Raw genomic sequence first — 20,268 nt, 5'->3', positions numbered from 1 at the left:
TACAGAGAGAGACAAATTGGTGAATGCAACATAAATGGTGCATTTGGAACCTGTTATATCAGTGAAAGTCTGAACACCTCTCATCTGGCAAGTGGAAATGTGGAATTCATTACTTTTTATTCTTTTCGCTGAATTTTTCTCCTGTAGCAAAGTTATATTTTCATGGGAACCTTCATAAACAAAATATTTAAAAGGCTACTTTCCTGAAAATGACTAAAGTTGAAACATATTTTACATAATATGAGACAAACATATTTTACATAAAACATAAATTACTCACTTGAACTGTAATATTCCATATTACAAAAATAATTCAGTTACAGTATGTGTAAATTACATAATTTACAGTAAGCACAATTTCTCCCATTTTAGTAAAATCTGTATACATGTGCAAAGCCAAAATCTGACTATCACCATTCTAAAAATCACAAAAACAATCACAATGATTTTATAAATACTTTCAACAGTAAATAAAATTACCAAATTTATTTTCATTGTTTTTAAATGACAATACACTTGTTATTTTACAAGATGTTATTTTGCATGATTTAATTGACTGATGAACCCGACAGAGGAAATGGTGGCCTATGCTTTAATATCTCAAACATAACAAATTCTGACCTTGACAAACATGCCAGAACACATACTGCATTAAAAAATATCAGCACTGTCATTTATCAGTCACTATAATACAGTGAGTACTATATTATTATTGAGCATACATAACCACACATATTCCAACAACCAAGACATGTATTCACTATCAAACATCTATAAAAACAACAGTATTTCACTCAATATTAATTTAGTTATGGTGGTTTGAATATTAATTGAAGATTCCACATTTTACTGTACGTGGTCACATTTTGAGTAATGTATTATACAAACATAAAATGTATTATATTTTCCATAACTCTTATGCACTCATGATGGCGTCCGTAAAAACAAGTCGCAGTGTTGCAGGCCGAAGGGTTGGGCTGCTACTATAACACACAATGTTCGTACATATTCTATTTTGTATGGTGGATCAGTACTAGACTTCAGATTTGACTCTGTGGGATGAAACTGCAATTTATAAGGCTCTCAAAAGATGTTCTGGATACTCGGTTATGGAGTCCCACAGGCAATGGCCTGTCAGATAGACACGGGGCACACGATGATGCGTTCCTCCAGCATGACACTGAGCACCAGGAACACAAAGTAGAGCAGGAACATGGTGAAACCCAGCCTTTTGTTCATTCTCCACTTACACACGGCGATGGAGATGATGACGAAGAGGAGCATGAGGAAGAGCAGTACGATGGCACAGAAGAGCCCGTTGCTGCTGACAGCCACAGGCTTCAGCTTATGGCAGACGGAGTACATCAGCCAGGGCACTGGCAGTCTGTGGGGAAAGGGAGCAGGGCATGAGAAAACTCAAATACTGCATTCAAAAATGCTAAGTTGGAGAAGCACTTAAAAGAATACTGCACTCAAAAATGCTAAGTCGGAGAAGCACTTAAAAGAATACTGCACTCAAAAATGCTAAGTCGGAGAAGCACTTAAAAGAATACTGCACTCAAAAATGCTAAGTCGGAGTACAATTTGAAAGGACACTGCACTTAAAAAATGTTAATTTGGAAGGGAGCAATTAGCATTCTACAAATGAATTGTACTAACTGGCCTTTGTTTCATGAACCACTTTCTTTGGGAGTATATACATTTTAAAACTATCAGGTACCTTATCCACTGCTTTCAAAAACAACCGCCTTCATCTGGGGAGGATATGAATGATGTAATTGCAAAGTACCAACTCTGTGACGACAGTCCGAGCATGATGTCACACTTAAAGGGGAAGAGCGAGGCAGGATGCAAGTGCAAAAAAAAATAACATGAGGCTAAACAGAAAAGAGAGCAAGCAAACTAACTAGCAATAAACAAATGGAGAAAAAAGGGAACACAAACAGGACCCTAATGTAAGGCTCGTGGAACGCAAAGTAGTGGCAGGCGATGAACATTACTATGGACAGAGATAACAGACAACCGGGGCAAGAAAGCAAAGGGTTTAAATGAGGGAGAAATGAGACAGGTGAAACAGTACAAGATTGGCAGAGGACGGAGACAGAAATAGTATAAAACAAAGGCACATAATGCCAAGGGGAACCGCAATGCCAGAGGGGGGAAACCGTGACATATACCCTCCAAGGCACATAATGCACACTGCTTGACGCAATCTCTTTGATCATATGCCATGCGTTACATACTTTTGGAAGGTACAGTTGGGGATGTCTAACGTAGTAATTACTTTGCAATTACATCAGTCAGATCCTCCCCAGATAAAAAATCCTTTTATCCATCACATTTTGGCTGAAGGCCAGGCTGTCTTACCCCACAGTGATGTCAAAGATGTTGCTGCCCACAGAACTGGATACAGCCATGTCTCCCAAGCCTTTGCGGGCCACAATCACACTGGTGATTAAATCAGGGATGGATGTACCCGCTGCCAGAATGGTAAGACCCATTATCTCCTCTGAAATGCCAATGGTCTCACCCACCTAGGAGAGGTAACTATTAAGGCCTGATGTTGCATTTTCTCATATGTCTGTTATACTTGTAACATCTACTGACAGTCTAAAAAAAAAAGCATGGTTATTTGATGGTTTTACAAACTGACCTGATGTGCCCACCACACCATGAGATAGGAAAATATACCAATCCACACTATAGAGCCCAGGAAGGTAATGACAAAGAACTTTGTGGATTTCTGAGAAGCAGAATAACCAACAATTCAAATCAGACCAGAGAACAGAACTCTTTCAGTTGCCTCAGTCCACTTTATCTTTACCTGTTACTTTAATACCTCTCAGCACCTACTTGTTCTAAATCATTGAAAATGCATCAAGGCCAGCTTGCATTGCACTAACACAGTGATGATCGCTGCTATCATTGTTGCCCATTTTAGCATTTTTGGCTTATGTGTCCAAGACAAAAAAAGAAACTGATAACATAGCTGAAAGCTGGACCATTCTCTACCTGGAGTAAGGACAATAACAACATTCAGTTATCTTAAAGGAATGCATTTTGAGGGTTTTACTGGGTTTCTGACATCTGGTACAGTAAGCCACAGGGGAAACACAATGGGCAGCAGGAACAGGTAAGTGGCCTGTTTGCGTCTGGTGTCCGGCCATTCCAAAGAGAGAGGTTCCTCTGTGTCTTCTTCCTCCTCCCCTTCATCACTGCCCTCATCCTCATCGTCATCATCATCACTGTCTCCATCACTGTCCTCCTCACTATCATCAGAACCTCCCCCTGACACCCCTCCTTCTGCCACTGCTGTCTCTGGCTGCTCCTGGTGAGAGAGAGAGAGAGAGAGAGAGAGAGAGAGAGAGAGAGAGAGAGAGAGAGAGAGAGAGAGAGAGAGAGAGAGAGAGAGAGAGAGAGAGAGGGACAGAGAGTAAGCGTCAAAAGCATGAACGGCCAATAGCTGAAACAGCTGGAACAACAAGAGAAACCACAATCACACTGATGTACTGAACAGTGTCCTGCACGTGAAGCATGCTCACTGCCAGAGACACAGCATTCTAAAGAGCTAATTAGTTGCATCCAGTCATGGAAGCTGTTTAATGCCTTCGCTTCCTCCCAGGTGTTCCTGGAGTGGACCTGACCCACCTTCTGTCCCACTACCTTTGCCTTGGAGCTCCCCTCATTGGCTGGCGCGGCGGCTTGCTCTTCGACCTCCTTGTCCTCCTCTGTTTTACCACCATCACCTGTGGGAGTTCCCCAGCATATGAAAGCCAAATACAAGAGCAAACTAAACCAAGGTGTCTGTAACGTGACGGACCACAGACCCATCACCCATCAAGAACACATCTAGAGCTAAGGCTTACTAGAAGAGTCAGCAGGTGCTTCAGGTAGAATAACATCATCATGCAATTTGGCAGCTTTTTCAAACACCGTATCCTTTGCGCCAGATAACCCTCATTGATCCAAAGTCTCATTCTTAATTCATGAAGCAGTGCTTGATCATTACGGCAGCTAATGTGCAAAGAAGCTCTCGGGTCCAAACAGGGCAACGGGGCCAAGCCGCTGGCAACATGCGCTCTCTCTGCAGCTTTTATCTGTCTCCCAGCTGGTGCGTTGCTGATTTTGCCAATGCCACACCAAGCAGCAGAGTGATTATGCACCACAACGCGCTGAGCAGTGCACAAAGCCCCGTGTAAACATGGCATGGTGGAATACTAGCGCTCACCTGCACCTGACTTCTCCTTCTCTTTGCCCTGTACCTTCCCCCCGGCCATGTTGTTCAAAACCTGAGCCTTGTCTTTAAACTTCACTGCAAACCAAGAGAAGCAGAGTATGTAATCAGGTCTAGACTTACAGGTACCCTTGAATGAAGATGAATAAAAAACTACATAAAGTAGACAGCATAAAATATTGGAAAAACACGCTTTTATTTGAAAACAGGCAAATGGTCTAATGAAAAAATATAACTGTAATAAGCATTTGTATCAAAATTATTGGTGCAACTGAAGACAGTTTTAAAATTATCTAACAACATGATTTAATGAAACCTGTACGTTGATTCTAAGTAAACCTTTTAGTCCAATATTAATCAACTAGGGACTAGGGAAATTAATAACTGAAAACAAAAAAAAATGTTTTAAAATTCTTAGTCTCCTGTCCATGGACTGAACTGAACAGAATTCCACAAACATATCTAATGAAATAAGTTTGGCATGGAGAAATAGCCTCTTAATGTGCTTTCTAATCTAGAACATTTAAATTAAGCAAGACAAATTGAAAAATGACATTATTCTAATTAGTTTTTGGGCTCCTAACATGTAGGAAAAGACCATGCAAACTCTTTTATCATCCATCACTATGAGGGAAGAACTAATATTGAAGTAATTATATAAAATGACTATTATCTTCATTATGCATAACAGATGCGAAAGCACACAAAATGTGTATTTAAATGAGCCACCTACCTAATAATGCGGAAAAGGAAAAACAAATAGTGGAAACAAAAGGATTTTAACTTACCAAGACAAAGACCCATATATGTTCAGTCCCCACCCACAGTGAGGAGGAAGATTGGAGGAAACACAACAGAAACTTGTACCAGATCTGAGTGGACTGTAAACAATCAGAGGATACTTGAGCACTGCCATGTGTGTTTGTTAAAATCATTAGTATCACTTGCTCGGTATCAGAACATACTGATTCACAAAATAGTTTTCTGGATGAAAGTTAAATGTTGCTTATACATAAACCTTTAGGACTATATTAACCAGCTAGGGATTAGGGAAACCATTGACTGAAAGCAAAATTGATTAAGGAAAATGTCTGGTCCTAGTATCCATTAGCAGGGATTGCACCAATATTTTTGATAACATTCTGATCAGAAAAAATAGAATAACTTGTCTAAAATCATTTTTAAAATAACTGCACATACGAATGTTTTAAATGTATGCATTTTTCCCACAGGCATTTTATCTGTTTGTTTTAAATAGTCCTCGTTTTTGTTTCTCGACAGTAAGTCCAGACCTGACTATAGAAGACAGATATTCTAAAAGGCTATTTTTAAAACAACCTGGGAAACGGTCTGACCTCATAACAATAGAGCCATGCATCACAACACTCAGCTCACGACAGAGGTGGGACAGAGATAAACCACACAAGCGGAGGTGCTGCGTCACTACACGGCCACATCACAGTTCCAAGCGCAGTTTCAGCACCTTACCTGTACCTCCCAGAGAGCTGCTGAGCATTTAACACTGAGTCTAAAGAGATTCATATGAATGCTTTTGAAATGGACACAAAAGCAACTTCAAATCTAAATCTGCATCACCTGCGTAGGAACCATGTGATGCAATTAAATTTGAACAAATTTTATGACACACAGCTACCCAAAACAGATAAAACTGTCATTTTTTATAAATAATTATTTGTCATTCTAACAGTAAAACTGATTGCATAGAATTCCAAATGGAATGCTGGAGTCAACCCTGCACTGGGGTTCAGCCACAAATCCCAGCAGCGCCATGTGCTGCATAGGTCACTGGGTTTATACATCTGCAGGACCATGCACTAATTTCCCCAGACTGGTTATGACAAGCTGGCTGGGCCCCTCCCTCGGCCGAAGTTATGCCCAGCACAGAGCTCATGGCCTTTGCGTAACTCTGTACTGCGTGGGGTAATAAAGGTGAATAGCTGTGTTAGGCCAACGAGGGGCAAGTGGTGCCCCGCGGCGCCTGCGTAAGGGAGAGTCCTGTTGAGATAAAGGGAGCATGCCGCTGGGGAGTTTGCTCTCAGACGGCTTTTATGAGCTCAGTTAAAAGCAGCTTAATGAGCTGGAGCAGCACATCTTGAACTGTGGCCCCAGGGGCCCCGGGTGCGGCTCCGCTCCCCGAGGACAGGCTAAAGGTCATTGGCCATGGGAGACCCGGGTGCCTCCTCCACTGAGCCCAACTCCTAAGGTGTTCAGCTCAAACATGCATTGGATGCGTATGATTGTCACACTGGAACCACCAGTGATTTTCTTTTAGCATCTTTATATAACTAGCTTTAAAATGCTGGTAGAAGGTAATATTACGATAGTATTAAAATAGCTTAAATCCCACCATTAGATTTTGATTAATTGTGCTAGACATTTCTGCAGCATTTCAAAGGTTTTATTTGATTACTGATTTCTTCAAGTAGTAGACATTCCTTGTCAGAACTTCAAGGAAACACTGGCAAGAAATCAGTGTAATTACTTAATGCTAACATGAACTCTGTCAAGTCTTGGAAATTAAATGTAAAATTGTGACTGCTGGTTCTGAATGGACATGCTATGTTTTTTTAAATTATTTTATTTCAGACATTATTGTATTAATAATGGAAACTGTAGTTCTTGATATGATAAGAGAATAAAAGTGATATTATGTTCCTTCTGTCCAGGCACTACTTACAGCTTACAAATCTGCATGCTGAGTCGATGAAACGACCCAGTTCACTCCCACAGGCTGGCACGTCCAGTGACGTGACATAAGAGAATGTCACCGAGCCACAGCTACTCCTCCCTGGGTAACATCCATCCCCGCTCCCCCACCCCAACCACTCATCACTCCATACTGAGAGACGCATATTTATCTGCTTAATACCGATTTGGACTTAGACTTAGCATTTGGAACACTATGCTAATCCATTTTAGAAGGACAAATGGTCTCTTTCCTAATGCACTTTGGTGTTTGTCACTCTAAAATAATCAAAGATGATAGTAAATAGCTCGTTATAAATATCCTACCATATCTGACTATAGTACCTATATCATTCCGTATCTTAAAAATATGCTACTATTTTTAAATCCCAGTGTCCTCTATGTCAGGTTAGTAAGAATGATGTTGTTTGTATGTTCTTAACCTGGAGACTAATGAAGTCATCTGGACGTGTTGCTGACTTCTCACACTACACCTTTTATAAAATGTCTAGATGACATCACGCCATTTCTTTTTCTTTTTTTGTCTTTAATCAACACTAGCAAGAAGAATCTGGAGCTTCTAGAGATGTGGACTTAAGCGCGATGTGCTCAAATGCAGAAGCGCGGCTGAGACTGTTCTAATTCCGCCTTGCCTCGTCCGAAGCCGCAATTTACATCACAAATGTGTCTGTCACGGAATGCTCGCGGATTCACAATTGTCTTAACCAAGTGTTTGTCTGTATTTAAACCCCTGTGAGTGTGTGCTCCCTTGTTGGTCATTGTCTATGTAGATGTCGCTGTCAAAGTCAATGTCTAGGTAGTGGTAACGTTCGCTTGTGTAGCCACTTTCAATGTTTATATAATCTTTGTTAATGTTAAGTGTGTATTCATGTTCCGTTTTAATGTTATGTGTGAGTGCCGCTGTTGTCGTCTACGTCGTGTGTTAATAAGCGTCTGTAAAATTGAAGGGAGTCTGTGCGTCCTGCTCCGTGCCGTTGCGGCGCTCAGCAGCGCTACAGTGTCCATCCTAGAGACACATCAACCCACGCACAACAGTGCAAACGAGGCTCAGATCACCAAGAACGCGACATGATTAGCAGGTCATTAGCTGCGCTCTTATTCAAAAGGGCCAGCAAGGTATGCTTGAGTTACACAGTGTATGCGAGATGGGTTTTCTTTATGAAGAGACATGGATCTGAAATGCTCTTACCCTCTCCGAGAGGATCTAGTGTGTGAATCATCAGCTGGAAAATAGTATTCCTCATCGTACTGTTATGTAAAGAGGCTGAACTTCCTCCTCTCTTTAGTGTGGGCTTCAGCTAAAGGAGAGAGAGAGAGAGAGAGAGAGAGAGAGAGAGAGAGAGAGAGAGAGAGAGAGAGAGAGAGAGAGAGAGACGCAGACAGGCATCAAGAAAGCTGGGACCAAGTCTCACTCCACTTACAAAGTCGGAATAGGTGATTAATGTTGAAAAGCAAGGTTACAAAAGAAACACACTTCAACAGATCCTTCCTGCCAGGCTAACAATCCCTTGCTCATTTCACAGCACATGCAAATCTTAATCTGTATGTAGTTTAAACATTTGAGAATTTCAATTTGTGTTGTTTAGTGATATGTGAATGTTTTGTTTGGCTACCGTGTTTATTACCTTTAAGCGGTTCTTGTCCTCTGGATCAGGAGGGGCACTGTGCTCACCTGTGGTCCCGTTGTCCTACAGTCAACAATGATTTTAAAATTAAAGCAACAACCAGATTTAAAAGAAAAGCACACCAACACTTACAAGCATCCATTAGAAGTAACTAACATTAATATCATATACTGCTTTTAATTCCAAACCAGATTTTTTTTAATTAAAGGCCAAAGTTCAACTCCTGCATGCTGAAGGAGCTCAGCCGTCTGTAGTGGGACACTCTGATACATCTCAAGATATTCCTTCATTAAGAATGCCACACAGATATAGTTGTCATACCTTTTACATTTTTAAAGAACTATTCAACCAGATATTAACTATATTACACAATTTAAATGGCATCTAATTGAGTTAGATGCCATTTATTTCAAAATGAATGGTTTCAAAATGATTAAACAAATATTTAAAAATACTACAGAGATATGTGTCAACTCTCTGTGTATCACACTCAATTTCATGGATTAGTTTCTTTGGAATATTGCATGGATAACCTACCTGCTAACACAATAATAGTAGTTAATAGTAGCATCTGTAAAAATTAATTAAATTGCTAAACAGATTTACTTATTCCCTGGCCTTACACGAACTCCAATACCTGTCCTATAACTGATAGGGCAGCGGTAGTTCAGTGGTTAAGGTGCTTGACTTGTAATTGGAAGCTTGTGGGTTCAAGCCCCCCCCACTGCCAAGTTGCCACTGTTGGGCCCCTGAGCAAGACCCTTAACTCTCATTTACTCAAGTTATACTCAGTCATAATTGTAAGTTGCTTTGGATAAAAGTGTCAGCTACATGTAAAAAAATGATGCAATTGTCTTACACAAGATGTGGTTTTATTTCATTCTTGAGAAACTTTTTATTCTTTAAATTCACTGTTTATTATGAAGCAGTGCTTCAAATGTGGGGGGTTTTTTGTGTCTAAAGATGAATAGAAATGCATGAATTTCCCTGTACTAGAATGCCTGCTCTCAGATTCTTTAAATACTAGATATTGTACCTTTCTACATTAAAAAAACACTTCCTTAGTTTTAATGTTTTCTATTCTGAGCTGTGTTTCCTTTCAGAAAACATTCTTAACTTACATCTGTCAGGAATTATATTTTGATGAAGAGCAATTATGTCATTTGTTAGCTAATAAAAGCTAATAAAATATGCTTTGAATTGATGGTCTTTGCACCTAGTGAATAAAATACTTTTTCAGTTCCTCACTCACACCTCGCTCCTGTTTCATTATGTCACACTGGTTCTTAAAGTAAAATTATGCTAAAGTGAATATATAAAGTTAATAATTGTACAAGGGATATAATAAAGGTGTAATTGGTGGTCAAGTCCAACATTCTAAGAATGGGCAGTCTTATATCAACGGTAAAACAAAAATAAGTAAAGCAGTTTTTAATCTTAGCACTACATCACTGTACACTGTATTTGTATTATTATTTTACCGTAGATCTGAGGTAGACCTGTTTTATTGGTTTACTGGTTGTTATACATATATATCTTAAATAAACTATTACAGGCAACCACAGAATTGTGCTAAATTACAGGATATTTTGGAATTGTCCAGATTGAGGGCCATGTCTTACTCATGCTTCTAATACTTCTGACACTATAAAGCTTCTATCACACTTAGTGCTATGGCTTTCCCCTATATATTACTCAGTTTGGGCAGCAGAGAAGAGACTTCAAGGATTAAAAGTTACACTGGAAGAACAGTTTTGTTCAGTAGCAGAGACTCAAGGAGCAGCAGCTTGGAAAGTGTGTATGCGTTGACACTCCAAGAACAGCAGGGTGATTTAAGGATGTGTGGATCTATAGCTGGTAATGTGTTACCGAATGCATTACTCTTGAAATGAAACAACCTTAACAATGTTTTAGAGAACAATGTTTTTATAGAAACAATTAATTGCTGCCTTGAAATTGGAATAAACCTGAATTGCGCTAAACAAAAGGGAGTTGATAATCTTTTCATTAATATGCTTAATTATTTCTTGCTTTGATGCATATGAAAACTGTTCAGTGCTACTTGTAATCTCTCCCTCAAGTGTGTGCCTGTAGGTTTGCATGTGTAAAGATGCATTATGGCAAATTAGTGTAAGTGTTGATCTCTCTAAAGCCCCCACTTATACCCTGAGAGAAAGGGAGGATGAGAAGGAGATCTTGTCAACACTTTCTAAATATACAAATTTATTTTCCATAAAATAAATTTTAAAAGGGTGTTAGATATTTTTAGTGACAATATTAATATCGATTGGATTCTCACTGTCAACCTGGAGGAACTACGTCACATATTACAGGACGACTCATTAACGAGGTCTCGCTCCCACAAACACAAGAGATCCTTTTCATTTTGCTTCATCAAAGGCTAACAAACACATGTGGGTCCGCTTAATGAATAAACATCGGCCAATCGAATCTCACTGTCGTTCATACAGAATAGCATTCTAATACCATCTCATCTAACCTATTAGGCAAAATTAAGCCTCTATTAGCTACAATATGTTTTTCATCTACTTCAACAGCAACAAACTCTAAACAAATATGCATTTTTTCCACTGTGTTGATAAAAGTTCTGCTCCTTGTGAGTGATGGAGGGTTCGAGTGTTATATATTGTAGTGTCAGACCCGAGCCTGACTCATGACCATAAGTTTATGACAAGATTACATTGTTGCATGCTGACTTTACAGGACTCTACTTTGTGCAACTGGATTACAACAGAAAAACAAACCCAAAGAGCACACACCTTCTGTGGTTCTTCTACTGCGATGACTTTCACAATATTCTTGTGCTTGCGGAGTTGAGCCTTGAACCCACGCTCGATCTGCACGTTGTGTTTCATGAAGTAGACGTAAACACCATAGCCCCCCATCAGCATCATGCTCTCCCACCACACGATTTTGCTGTCCAGGAAGAAGACGATGAGCATGACGAGGTCTAAGATGTAAAAGGACACATCCCGGAAGAGAGGCCACCAGGTCAGGTGGAGTATCTCACGTGAGAACAGAGCGCACATTCCTATAACAAAGAGGATGTTAAAGACAGCTGAGCCCACGATAGTGCCGATGCCCACGTTGCTGTGCGAGATGAACACACCGATCAGGGAGGTGAAGAGCTCAGGTGCAGAGCCTCCGGCGGCCATGAATGTTGCCCCGGCGACATCATCCGAAATCTCTAGTTTTTTTGTGATGACTCCAAGAGTAGGAACAAAGAACTCATCACAGACGATAGCCAAAGATACAAACATGTATATCATCCCAAAGATATGCAAAGTCACCCAGCCTCTCCGCCGTTCCTCGACAGAGAAAATGTCTTGAGGGTATTCACCCTTCATGTACGGGGGCTCTGCGGGACTGACGACCGTGGTTGGTGGTGTACGTGTAGTTGTGATGGGTGGAGGTGCTCGTGTGGGAGTTGGAGAGGGTTTCTGGAGGTGTGGATCCACATAGATGCAGTGAATGATTGTCCTGTTTGTAGTTGTCACTGGTAACTCTGTTCTTTCTGTTGTTGTTGTTGTTGGCTGGGCTGTGGGTGTAGCTGTCTCCACTGAAAGCACCACAGCTGTCTCTGCGGGATGTACCACATCTGTTTGTCTTGGGTTCTCCAGTTCCATAGCAATAGTGGTCAAACTAGATGTTGCTCCTGTTTCTTCAATAGTATATCCATGGTTATCTCCTGGGTGATCTCCAGGGTCTTCTCCTGAGCTTCCTCCAAACTGAGCTTCTGACCAGGGCTCAGATAGTTTGGTTCTAATGGTAAGTTGATATATACAACAAAGTAAAACCCCACACAACAGAAATATAATCCGACTTAGATTAAGTCTCTTTCTCCGAGGCGGATACATTTTCTACTGTTTCCAAAAGGCACCAAATTTCTGTTTCAAGCAGTACACCCCACTAGTCCAGAAGGTTCCCCCCACAGAACAACGAGGTGTGGTGAGCTCTGTCACAGAATCAAACATCTCATTCTCTCCCAGTGTCGGAGTGTTGAACTCCTCTCCCAGGTTCCTTGCTGTGAAATATAGAAGCATTGAGGACGAACAATGATAAGATCCATTAAGCAACAGGTTATTTTTACAAAACTGTACAAAAGTGCTTTCATGCGAGTATTTTTTTGCCGTAAATTAATGATGCAGAGGGACGTTGCATCAGTACGTAATTAAACTGCTAAAATATTTTTAAAATGAATTAAGTAAACTCTATTTATGGTAACATAAACCTTCTTCGAAACATGCACATTGTGCTGAAATAGAAAGAAAGAAATATTAGCTAACATGAAACACGAAAGTGTCATTTAATTTGTCGTACACCTGAGAACACAATAAGCCATATATTTTTAGGGGTACTCTCAATTAAAATATATTTTTGACGTTGCAACTTTTTTATTTTTGTGCCTAACCTCCCAAGCTTTTTCTTATATCGACATTGTTGATATATAATATACGCTACCGTGTTTTGATCAGTTGTTAACGGCTGATTAAGGGTTTTCGCTGACATTCTAGCGAAAATAGCGTACTTACTGGTGCTGTCGCAGTAGACGGCTGAGATAAAAGCTGTTGTCCGCACAGCTGGGCTTTGCAAATAGCGCCGGTGGAAACGGTTGCATACTGCGCACAGTAGTTCAGGTCAGTCGGGACGCACCGCAAGACAAGTCCCCAACGCGGATCAGCATAATACTTAATACCTGAAGTCTTTTAAGAGGATTACGTGTATTGTCTCCCTACACTGTCATTATGTCTTAAAATATTTTATTAAAACAATTATTTTTGATCTTCCGTATATCTTTTTTTGTAAACTAAACTAAACGAAATAAAGAAGAACAAAATAAACAAAAGAAATAAGAAATGAGAGCTTTGTCAATAGCTTTGTCTACACAAAAGCTAAAAATTAAACATTTGTAAAATTCTGAAAAACGCCATTACAACACTCTCGTCACCAAACTGGACTGACAGAAAATGGCAACCTAAATCCAACCTAAAGTTGGTTATCCAACTTAAAGTGTGTGGATTTCCTGTAAGCTTTAATAATTCTATCATATAAGCATATCTCTCTCTCTCGCTCTCTCTCTCTCTCTCTCTCTCTCTCTCTCTCTCTCTCTCTCTCTCTCTCTCTCTCTCTCTCTCTCTCTCTCTCTCTCTCTCTCTCTCTCGGAACGAAATGTCTGTAAAGTTTCTACACGGCAGTATTACAGGGTGCACCGTTAGTCTAGGAGGAGTTGCTTTGTATTTTGGCTTTTGCCTTCAAAATGAGTAAAGTGTATTTTTCCTCATATTTACTTAATTGTAGTTTTCTGATATCAGTAGCTTTTTATATGGATGCCATATTAACGGGTTTTATTCTCAGACATAGCTATAGTGCTGGGGTTATCTAGCTAGATAGGTAGCTTGCTTATCTTGCTGGCTAATTAAGCTAACGTTCGTTAGCTAGTTAGCGAACACTTGTTTGTAATGAAATGGGTACGATAACATAATTAGTTTTTTTAGGTATGGAGCTATTTTTGATATGCAACAATGGCTAACTATCATGCGAAATGATTCAGTTTCTTTATAATTCTTAAGCTAATTATTTATACATCCGCTATCTTGCTAACATATATCCAGCTACCTAACTGTTCCCCTTTAGAACACAAGTTAACGCTAGCAAGCTAGCTAACGCTATAGATTTGAGAAATGTTATATATTTATCACGGTAGAAAGTGACAATGCAGTAAGGTTTTACATTTGTGTGTGTGTGTGTGTGTGTGTGTGTGTGTGTGTGTGTGTGTGTGTGTGAGAGAGAGAGAGAAGGAAAGGATGGTGGCTAACGAAGCCAATTTATTTTGTACTCTGTTGTAGATAGCTACCAGGTTACACTATAACCGCGATTCTGATATGGATTATCAATTTATGCAAATTCACAGATGGGATGCGGGAAGCTTTTTTTAACCTCTTCAGAGTGTGAATAGAACGCCTTGTCACCATGCCAACTGTGGTTCTTATGGACGCGTCCCTGTCCATGACACGGCCCGTGTCCCTGGAGGGCAGTGAGGAGTTCCAGAGGAAGAACCTGGCCGTTCATGGACTAACCATGCTGTTTGAACATATGGCCATGAATTACAGACTAGAGTTCACTGCACTTGTTGCTTTTTCCTCGCTCTGGGAGCTTATGGTTCCGTTCACGAGAGACTACAATGCTCTTCAGGTATCATCTGTGCAGAATGCTGTTAGTGCAAATACTGTGGTCTTAAGGTCATTTCAGGGTCAGCAACTTGCAAAATTGTATTTTTCACTTAATAGGTGGCGTAGAGTTGAGCATTTTATATGGATAAATTACTTTCCGAAAAAGAAAGTATGTACAAATATCTACTGATTATAGCGGAAAGGTTGTTATTGTTATTGTTTGGTGTGTCTTCAGAATGCAGGGGTGCTGTTGCATCCATTGATGCTGCTCCTTATTGGTTTACTCTGTTTTGCTGGGTTTGCTTATTATGGGTTAAGGGGGAGGGCAGAAAGACTATGACTAATTCCAGAGGGGAAGTGAATGTGCATCAAAAAAAGCACATTGCTGTCAGTACAGTAAGACTTCCTACCGTATCCAGTCCACATGTTAGTCTGTGTGCATCGCTTGCTGTGCAGGAGGCCTTGAGTAACCTGGAAGACTTTGATAAGACGTGTCTGGAGCTTGCCCTTCAGGGAGTCAGCACCATCATGCAGCAGGAGTGGGGCAGTGCCTGCCCTTGCCAGGTACTGGCTTTGGTCTACTTCATCCAGCACGATTTCTCACTTGGTCAAACAAGAATAAAAAGCAAAAATCAGGGGTCTCTAAATGAAGGAGATGCATTATTCTTTGTGATGAGTAGCCTGACGTCCTTTTACATAGTGATGTTTATTGGTCAGTTCATATTGGTGTGCTTCCTTTGGTGACCTCTAGTTGGTGCTGGTCACTGACGGAGCTCTAGGCATCGGCCGTGGTTCTCTACGTCACTCCCTGGCCACTCTGAAGCAACGTGGAGAGGACAAGAAGTTCCCCTTACCCTTCCCTTTCCCCTGCAAGCTCTACATCATGTGCATCAGCAATGCTGAGGAGGTGCTTATGGCGAATGAAGCAAATGTATACCACTGATGTCAATTCATAGTACGATACGGTCTTCTCGCTGTCGTTCATTTTAATGTATTCATTGCAGCTCCAAACCACAGATGCCATGGACAACTTGGAGCAGCTTCTGATATTAAGCGGTGGAGAGGGCCAGATTTTTACTATGGAGGGGCCACTGTGTTTAAAGAGTGTTCAAGCAATGTTTGGGTGTGTGACCTCACTGCTCCATGTCTGGAACTGATGTACTGTTCACCGAGCCATTACTTTATTAAGTACACCTACAATACAGTTATATCTCATAGGCGGTCATACATTATACAGATAGTTTTGAGTTGTATTCCACCACAGTATTGTACTCTGAAGTGGTTTGAATGTTCCAGAGAACTGTACCTTGTGTTAACCAATATAGACTGCGCACTCTATATATTTAACAGAGAGCAAGAGAGCCATGGATTTTTATATTCACAACCACATACACAAAATTACCATCAGTCAGTGAACCTCTGAGTACATAGAACTGACCATAAAAATAGCCTGTAGGTTTATTTACCAAGTAGGTGTCACTCAGTGTATGATTTTGTGCAGCAACCTTCTGAACACACCTTGAGCTTGTATATGTGTTGGCAGGAAGCTGATTGAGCAGGCGTACATGCCTTTCCATGCAGTCCTGCGCTGTGGTCACTTGACCTCTGATGTGCAGGTGTTCCCCAGACCAGAGCCTGTCATGATAGACGAAGAGGTCGATCCGGTACCAAAACATGTGCTCACAGGTACTCCCACAGGAGCAGAGACTCGCTCAGGCTGTGCATGGGTCCAAACATGGCTCTCTCCAGACCCAAGGGGAAACTGGTGTTTCTTATACAAATATCATGTGATATTGCCTACTATGTGAATTAATCTCCCCGCACTGTGGTGTTTACATTATATGTGAGTGTAAACGGCTTCAAGCCAGAACTGCTCATATAAACTGGTTCTTTCATAAGTTTCTCATGCAATTTACCACGTTCACCAGTTTTCTCATTCTGAGATACATCCAGACCTGTTGTATGTGATATTTTTAATTAGTCTGCCATCCTCCAAAGGTTAGCATATATATATTCAAAATGCCACTGTCCTGTTAGACACCGGTGTTTGATTTATTTATTTTTTTTACTGCTATTCGTATTGTAATGCATCAAGTTACATAGTTCCAGGACCACAGCCCATGGTAATCTGAACCAGAACATGCAGCTGCCTCACTTTGTAGCCCAATTAAAACGATGTTGAGCTTAGAACATGACTTGATATGCTTTGGTGGTCAAGTGTACATTTTCTGAAAATATCTAATCTCTAATATTATGAATTTGCTCTTTGAAGTATTTTTTCTATTCATCTTTTTCTGAATGCCACATCTGGACAAATGGTGGGAAACACCTGTCCTTATAGGGCATTTCTGGGGCGTCAAATGTGCCTCTCTCATTAACATACTCATTTTAAAAACATATTTTTCTTGTTTACATAATTTACAAACATTTTCTGAAGTTGAACATGTTTGTTCAATCTGAAGTAACACCATCTTACAAACCCTTATTTGAAGGAAAAATTGAGGAATTTCAGAAGTTATGGTACGAAAAATGTTCTTGTATGAGGCTTATGTTTTTTGCATGGATACGGCAATGTAGCAGCAACGTCTACTCATTCTTAGTTACAATGGGTTAAAATGAATATCAGTAACCATTATGTATGCTTTTCTATAATGCTAAAGTTTATAACAATAGTAGGCAGCCTGGACAATGCATTGGGTGGCATAAAAGTAGAATTTGAATAATCTGTTTGTCATTTTGTTTCAGAGCTGGAGATAGTGGGATTCATTGAGATTGCAGACATAGCCAGTCCGCCTGTCCTGTCCAGACATCTGGTCCTCCCCATAGCTGTTAACAAAGGTTCTCACTCCATTTCACAAACTGTTTGTACTTCAGTTCCACTGTTTTCAGTGACTAACTATTTGTTCTTGTTTTTCTCCCGCCTTTGATATCAGAAGCAGATGAAGTGGGAGCAGGGACTACTGATGAAATGGAAGAGGACACATCTACCAATCAAATGGCAGGAAAAAGCCCGAATTTCTGTGTGCTCCTGCATGGCAGTCTTAAAGTGGAAGGCATGGTGGCCCTTGTGCAGCTGGGGTAAGATACCGTTGAACCAGGCAGTAAATGCATGTATTGGCACAGTTTGTTTGTGTACTCACGTAATAAAGCAAGGTGTTGTCAATATCAAGGCAATGGGTTTGATTCTCAGTGATCAAACATATTGTCATACAGATAAATATATACAAGTCTCTCTGGATAAGGGCATCTGCCAAATGCAATAAACTTACTGGCACAGTCTAAGTGTATGAAGATGTCCATATGATGATCAACACTAGTACATATTTATTTGTAAAAACTAGACAATAGCAAACAAACTAAACTTTTAATTAAATGCATCATTTAGCCAAAAGTTAAATAAGTAAGCAATTGTAACAAAATAGAACTACAGCTAATCGTAAACCAAGTAAAAAAGAGAAAGTGTATCTAAAGAATATGAAAAGGCCATGTATGATGCAGTAAGGGCTGTGTACAGACTATGCACTACTTTTATAGCCTTTTAACTTTTGCAACTTTGCTGCATCACAACAGTACCATTTAACCAATGAAGGCTCAGAGTGCAATTTTAGGAATACTTTTTGGCAAACAGTAGGCTACTAATTAGCTGTAATTAACCAATCTGCTGTATAAACGTAGTAAATGAACCAGTGGGTGCACAGCCATGTAATCACATTGTTCTTGTGGTTCTGTCTGTTATTATGGAGATCAGGAGCGACGTTTTGTTGTTTCAGAAGAATCTTCCATCTAAATACAGCATTTCCTGTAACTGTACTTCACATCACCACCGCTGTCTTCTGCCTGCATGTGATATGTAAATAAGGGACTGGTGCATGTATACTTGTTTCCATGACACCTGCTCTAGCACACCTAATAAACCTGGTAACTAATTGACTTGAACCAGGTATGCCTGAACAGGGAAGTCGCTCAGCTGTGCCAAACCGGCCATAGTGGACCTGAACTGGGCAGACGTGCTAAATCATAGTGAGGACGTGTGTCTCTAATGTTGAGGTTCCTCTCCCAGGCCTGACTGGTATGGGATGCTCTACTCCCAGGCAGACAGTAAGAAGAAGTCAAATCTGATGATGTCACTGTTTGAGCCAGGCCCAGAACCTCTGCCATGGCTGGGGAAGGTCTCTCAGCTCGGACCTATCTCAGGTACAACACAGTTCTCCTCCTCTGCCCAGACATGGTTATTTAAAAGCATATCCAACCTTTGTTTCCTTGAGTTGAGTTTTCTTTATTCCTGTGGTGCTGTGAGATATGCTGTATTAAGGAAGTTACGATAACATTGCCATAATGTATTTAGAAAATTAAAGATCGTGTATTAAATCAGTTACAATGTGGCCATAAATTTTCATTGTCTCACTTGTGGGCAAACATGTAAGCACGTGTTCTCTGGGTTTTATAGATGCTCCAGAGAATCCTTATGGGGAAGATGACAGCAAAAGCCCGTTCCCTGTGCAGCCTAAAAGCAAACGCAGCTACGCCCAGAACGTCACCGTTTGGATCAAAGCCAGTGGACTCCAGGTATTTATTCCTTTGCCATAGTATACAAGATGTTTTCATTACTATGCCACAAGAAGTCTACAACTCCCTTGATATTCAACATTCGATTATTTTTTTCTTGACAGACGGACGTGCAGAAAATTCTCCGAAACGCAAGAAAACTTCCAGAAAAAACGCAAACTTTCTACAAAAAACGCAAACTTTCTACAAGGTAAGTGACGTGCAGCTTACTTTAAGTGACCTTTGATATTAAAATCTGGAGTGTTCCAGATGTCCTTTGGTATGTATATAGGTACACGTGCATGTGTGTGTTAAAGGAGCTGAATCGTCTGCGAAAAGCCGCTCTGGCTTTTGGGTTTTGGGAGCTGTTGAAAGGCGTGGCTGAGCTACTGGAGAGGGAGTGCACCCTGCTGCCTGACTCTGCCCACCCTGATGCTGCCTTCCAGCTGTCCCATGCTGCCCAACAACTCAAGCTGGCCAGTACGGGAGACTCCCAGTATGCTGCCTTTGAACACAACATTACCCCCATGCTCACGGACTTCTCAGGGGGAGGTGGAGGTTCCGACAGACTGTAGTGTGGGTGGGAGCAGAACTGGACTGAAATTTTCACTGTGACATTGGAAACTGCTTTTCTCCTCCCTGGCCCTTCAACACTGAAGGTTTCAATAACTCAGTGGACTACTGTTTGGCATTTCCCAAGTGAAGTTCACAAATCTTTGTAAAATATAAGGAATTACAAACTCTGATGTGTGAGTGAAGTGTGTCAGGACATGCATTTGTTCTACTCCTTTAAAGTACGTCCTGCCTGCTTTTAGAATTTGAAATTAATCTGAAGGCCACTTAAATATTCTTTTTCCAAGTTTTTTTTTTAATGTAAATAATTTTCTACCAGTGACTTAAAGGAAATAAATTTCAATTTGTAATGTTGATGCATGATCAGTCATTA

General features: G+C 40.5%; 2 protein-coding genes across 14 annotated transcripts; one reads left to right on the top strand and one right to left on the bottom strand.

Annotated features, from left to right (window-relative positions):
- Window positions 1–7: 7 nt before the first annotated feature.
- On the bottom strand, window positions 8–13,296 carry slc24a1 (solute carrier family 24 member 1). 7 transcript variants are annotated; one of them, XM_081715327.1, is made up of 11 exons: window positions 13,140–13,291; window positions 11,717–12,631; window positions 11,367–11,638; window positions 8,587–8,649; window positions 8,151–8,259; window positions 4,229–4,312; window positions 3,649–3,746; window positions 3,074–3,328; window positions 2,654–2,743; window positions 2,368–2,534; window positions 8–1,384 (listed from the first exon to the last, which is right to left on the bottom strand). In XM_081715327.1, exons 2-11 carry the CDS (start codon window positions 12,462–12,464, stop codon window positions 1,135–1,137), a joined length of 2,136 nt encoding a protein of 711 aa, XP_081571453.1. In that variant the 5' UTR covers window positions 12,465–12,631; window positions 13,140–13,291; the 3' UTR covers window positions 8–1,134. The 7 variants fall into 7 exon arrangements, 6 of the variants coding, with proteins under 6 accessions (XP_081571453.1, XP_081571456.1, XP_035381395.1 ...); XM_081715330.1 differs by having other exon boundaries at window positions 11,367–11,557; XM_035525502.2 differs by having other exon boundaries at window positions 11,367–12,631; window positions 13,140–13,286.
- A 477-nt stretch (window positions 13,297–13,773) lies between these two features.
- On the top strand, window positions 13,774–20,251 carry ints14 (integrator complex subunit 14). 7 transcript variants are annotated; one of them, XM_081715608.1, is made up of 12 exons: window positions 13,774–13,868; window positions 14,519–14,799; window positions 15,234–15,341; window positions 15,529–15,684; window positions 15,782–15,900; window positions 16,321–16,463; window positions 17,523–17,615; window positions 17,711–17,855; window positions 18,838–18,971; window positions 19,225–19,343; window positions 19,448–19,512; window positions 19,639–20,251. In XM_081715608.1, exons 2-12 carry the CDS (start codon window positions 14,578–14,580, stop codon window positions 19,895–19,897), a joined length of 1,563 nt encoding a protein of 520 aa, XP_081571734.1. In that variant the 5' UTR covers window positions 13,774–13,868; window positions 14,519–14,577; the 3' UTR covers window positions 19,898–20,251. The 7 variants fall into 7 exon arrangements, with proteins under 7 accessions (XP_081571734.1, XP_081571736.1, XP_081571735.1 ...); XM_081715610.1 differs by having other exon boundaries at window positions 13,804–14,075; XM_081715609.1 differs by having other exon boundaries at window positions 13,804–14,102.
- The last annotated feature ends 17 nt before the right edge of the window (window positions 20,252–20,268 follow it).

This window comes from Electrophorus electricus, chromosome 6 (genome assembly GCF_041902795.1).
Source record: "Electrophorus electricus isolate QZ-2024a chromosome 6, ASM4190279v1, whole genome shotgun sequence".
Classification (NCBI taxonomy): Eukaryota; Metazoa; Chordata; class Actinopteri; order Gymnotiformes; family Gymnotidae; genus Electrophorus; species Electrophorus electricus.
This window is presented reverse-complemented; position numbering and strand designations above follow the sequence as displayed.

Coding starts and splice junctions, on each gene's coding strand:
- slc24a1 (XM_035525502.2), bottom strand. CDS start 12,464: ATGTATCCGCCTCGGAGAAAGAGACTTAATCTAAGTCGGATTATATTT. Junction 8,650..11,366: donor CAGTAGAAGAACCACAGAAG/GTGTGTGCTCTT, acceptor TGTTGACTGTAG/GACAACGGGACCACAGGTGA. Junction 4,313..8,150: donor ACTAGATCCTCTCGGAGAGG/GTAAGAGCATTT, acceptor CTTGGTTTGCAG/TGAAGTTTAAAGACAAGGCT.
- ints14 (XM_081715605.1), top strand. CDS start 14,919: ATGGATAAATTACTTTCCGAAAAAGAAAGTATGTACAAATATCTACTG. Junction 15,901..16,320: donor AGTGTTCAAGCAATGTTTGG/GTGTGTGACCTC, acceptor ATGTGTTGGCAG/GAAGCTGATTGAGCAGGCGT. Junction 18,972..19,224: donor TCAGCTCGGACCTATCTCAG/GTACAACACAGT, acceptor TGGGTTTTATAG/ATGCTCCAGAGAATCCTTAT.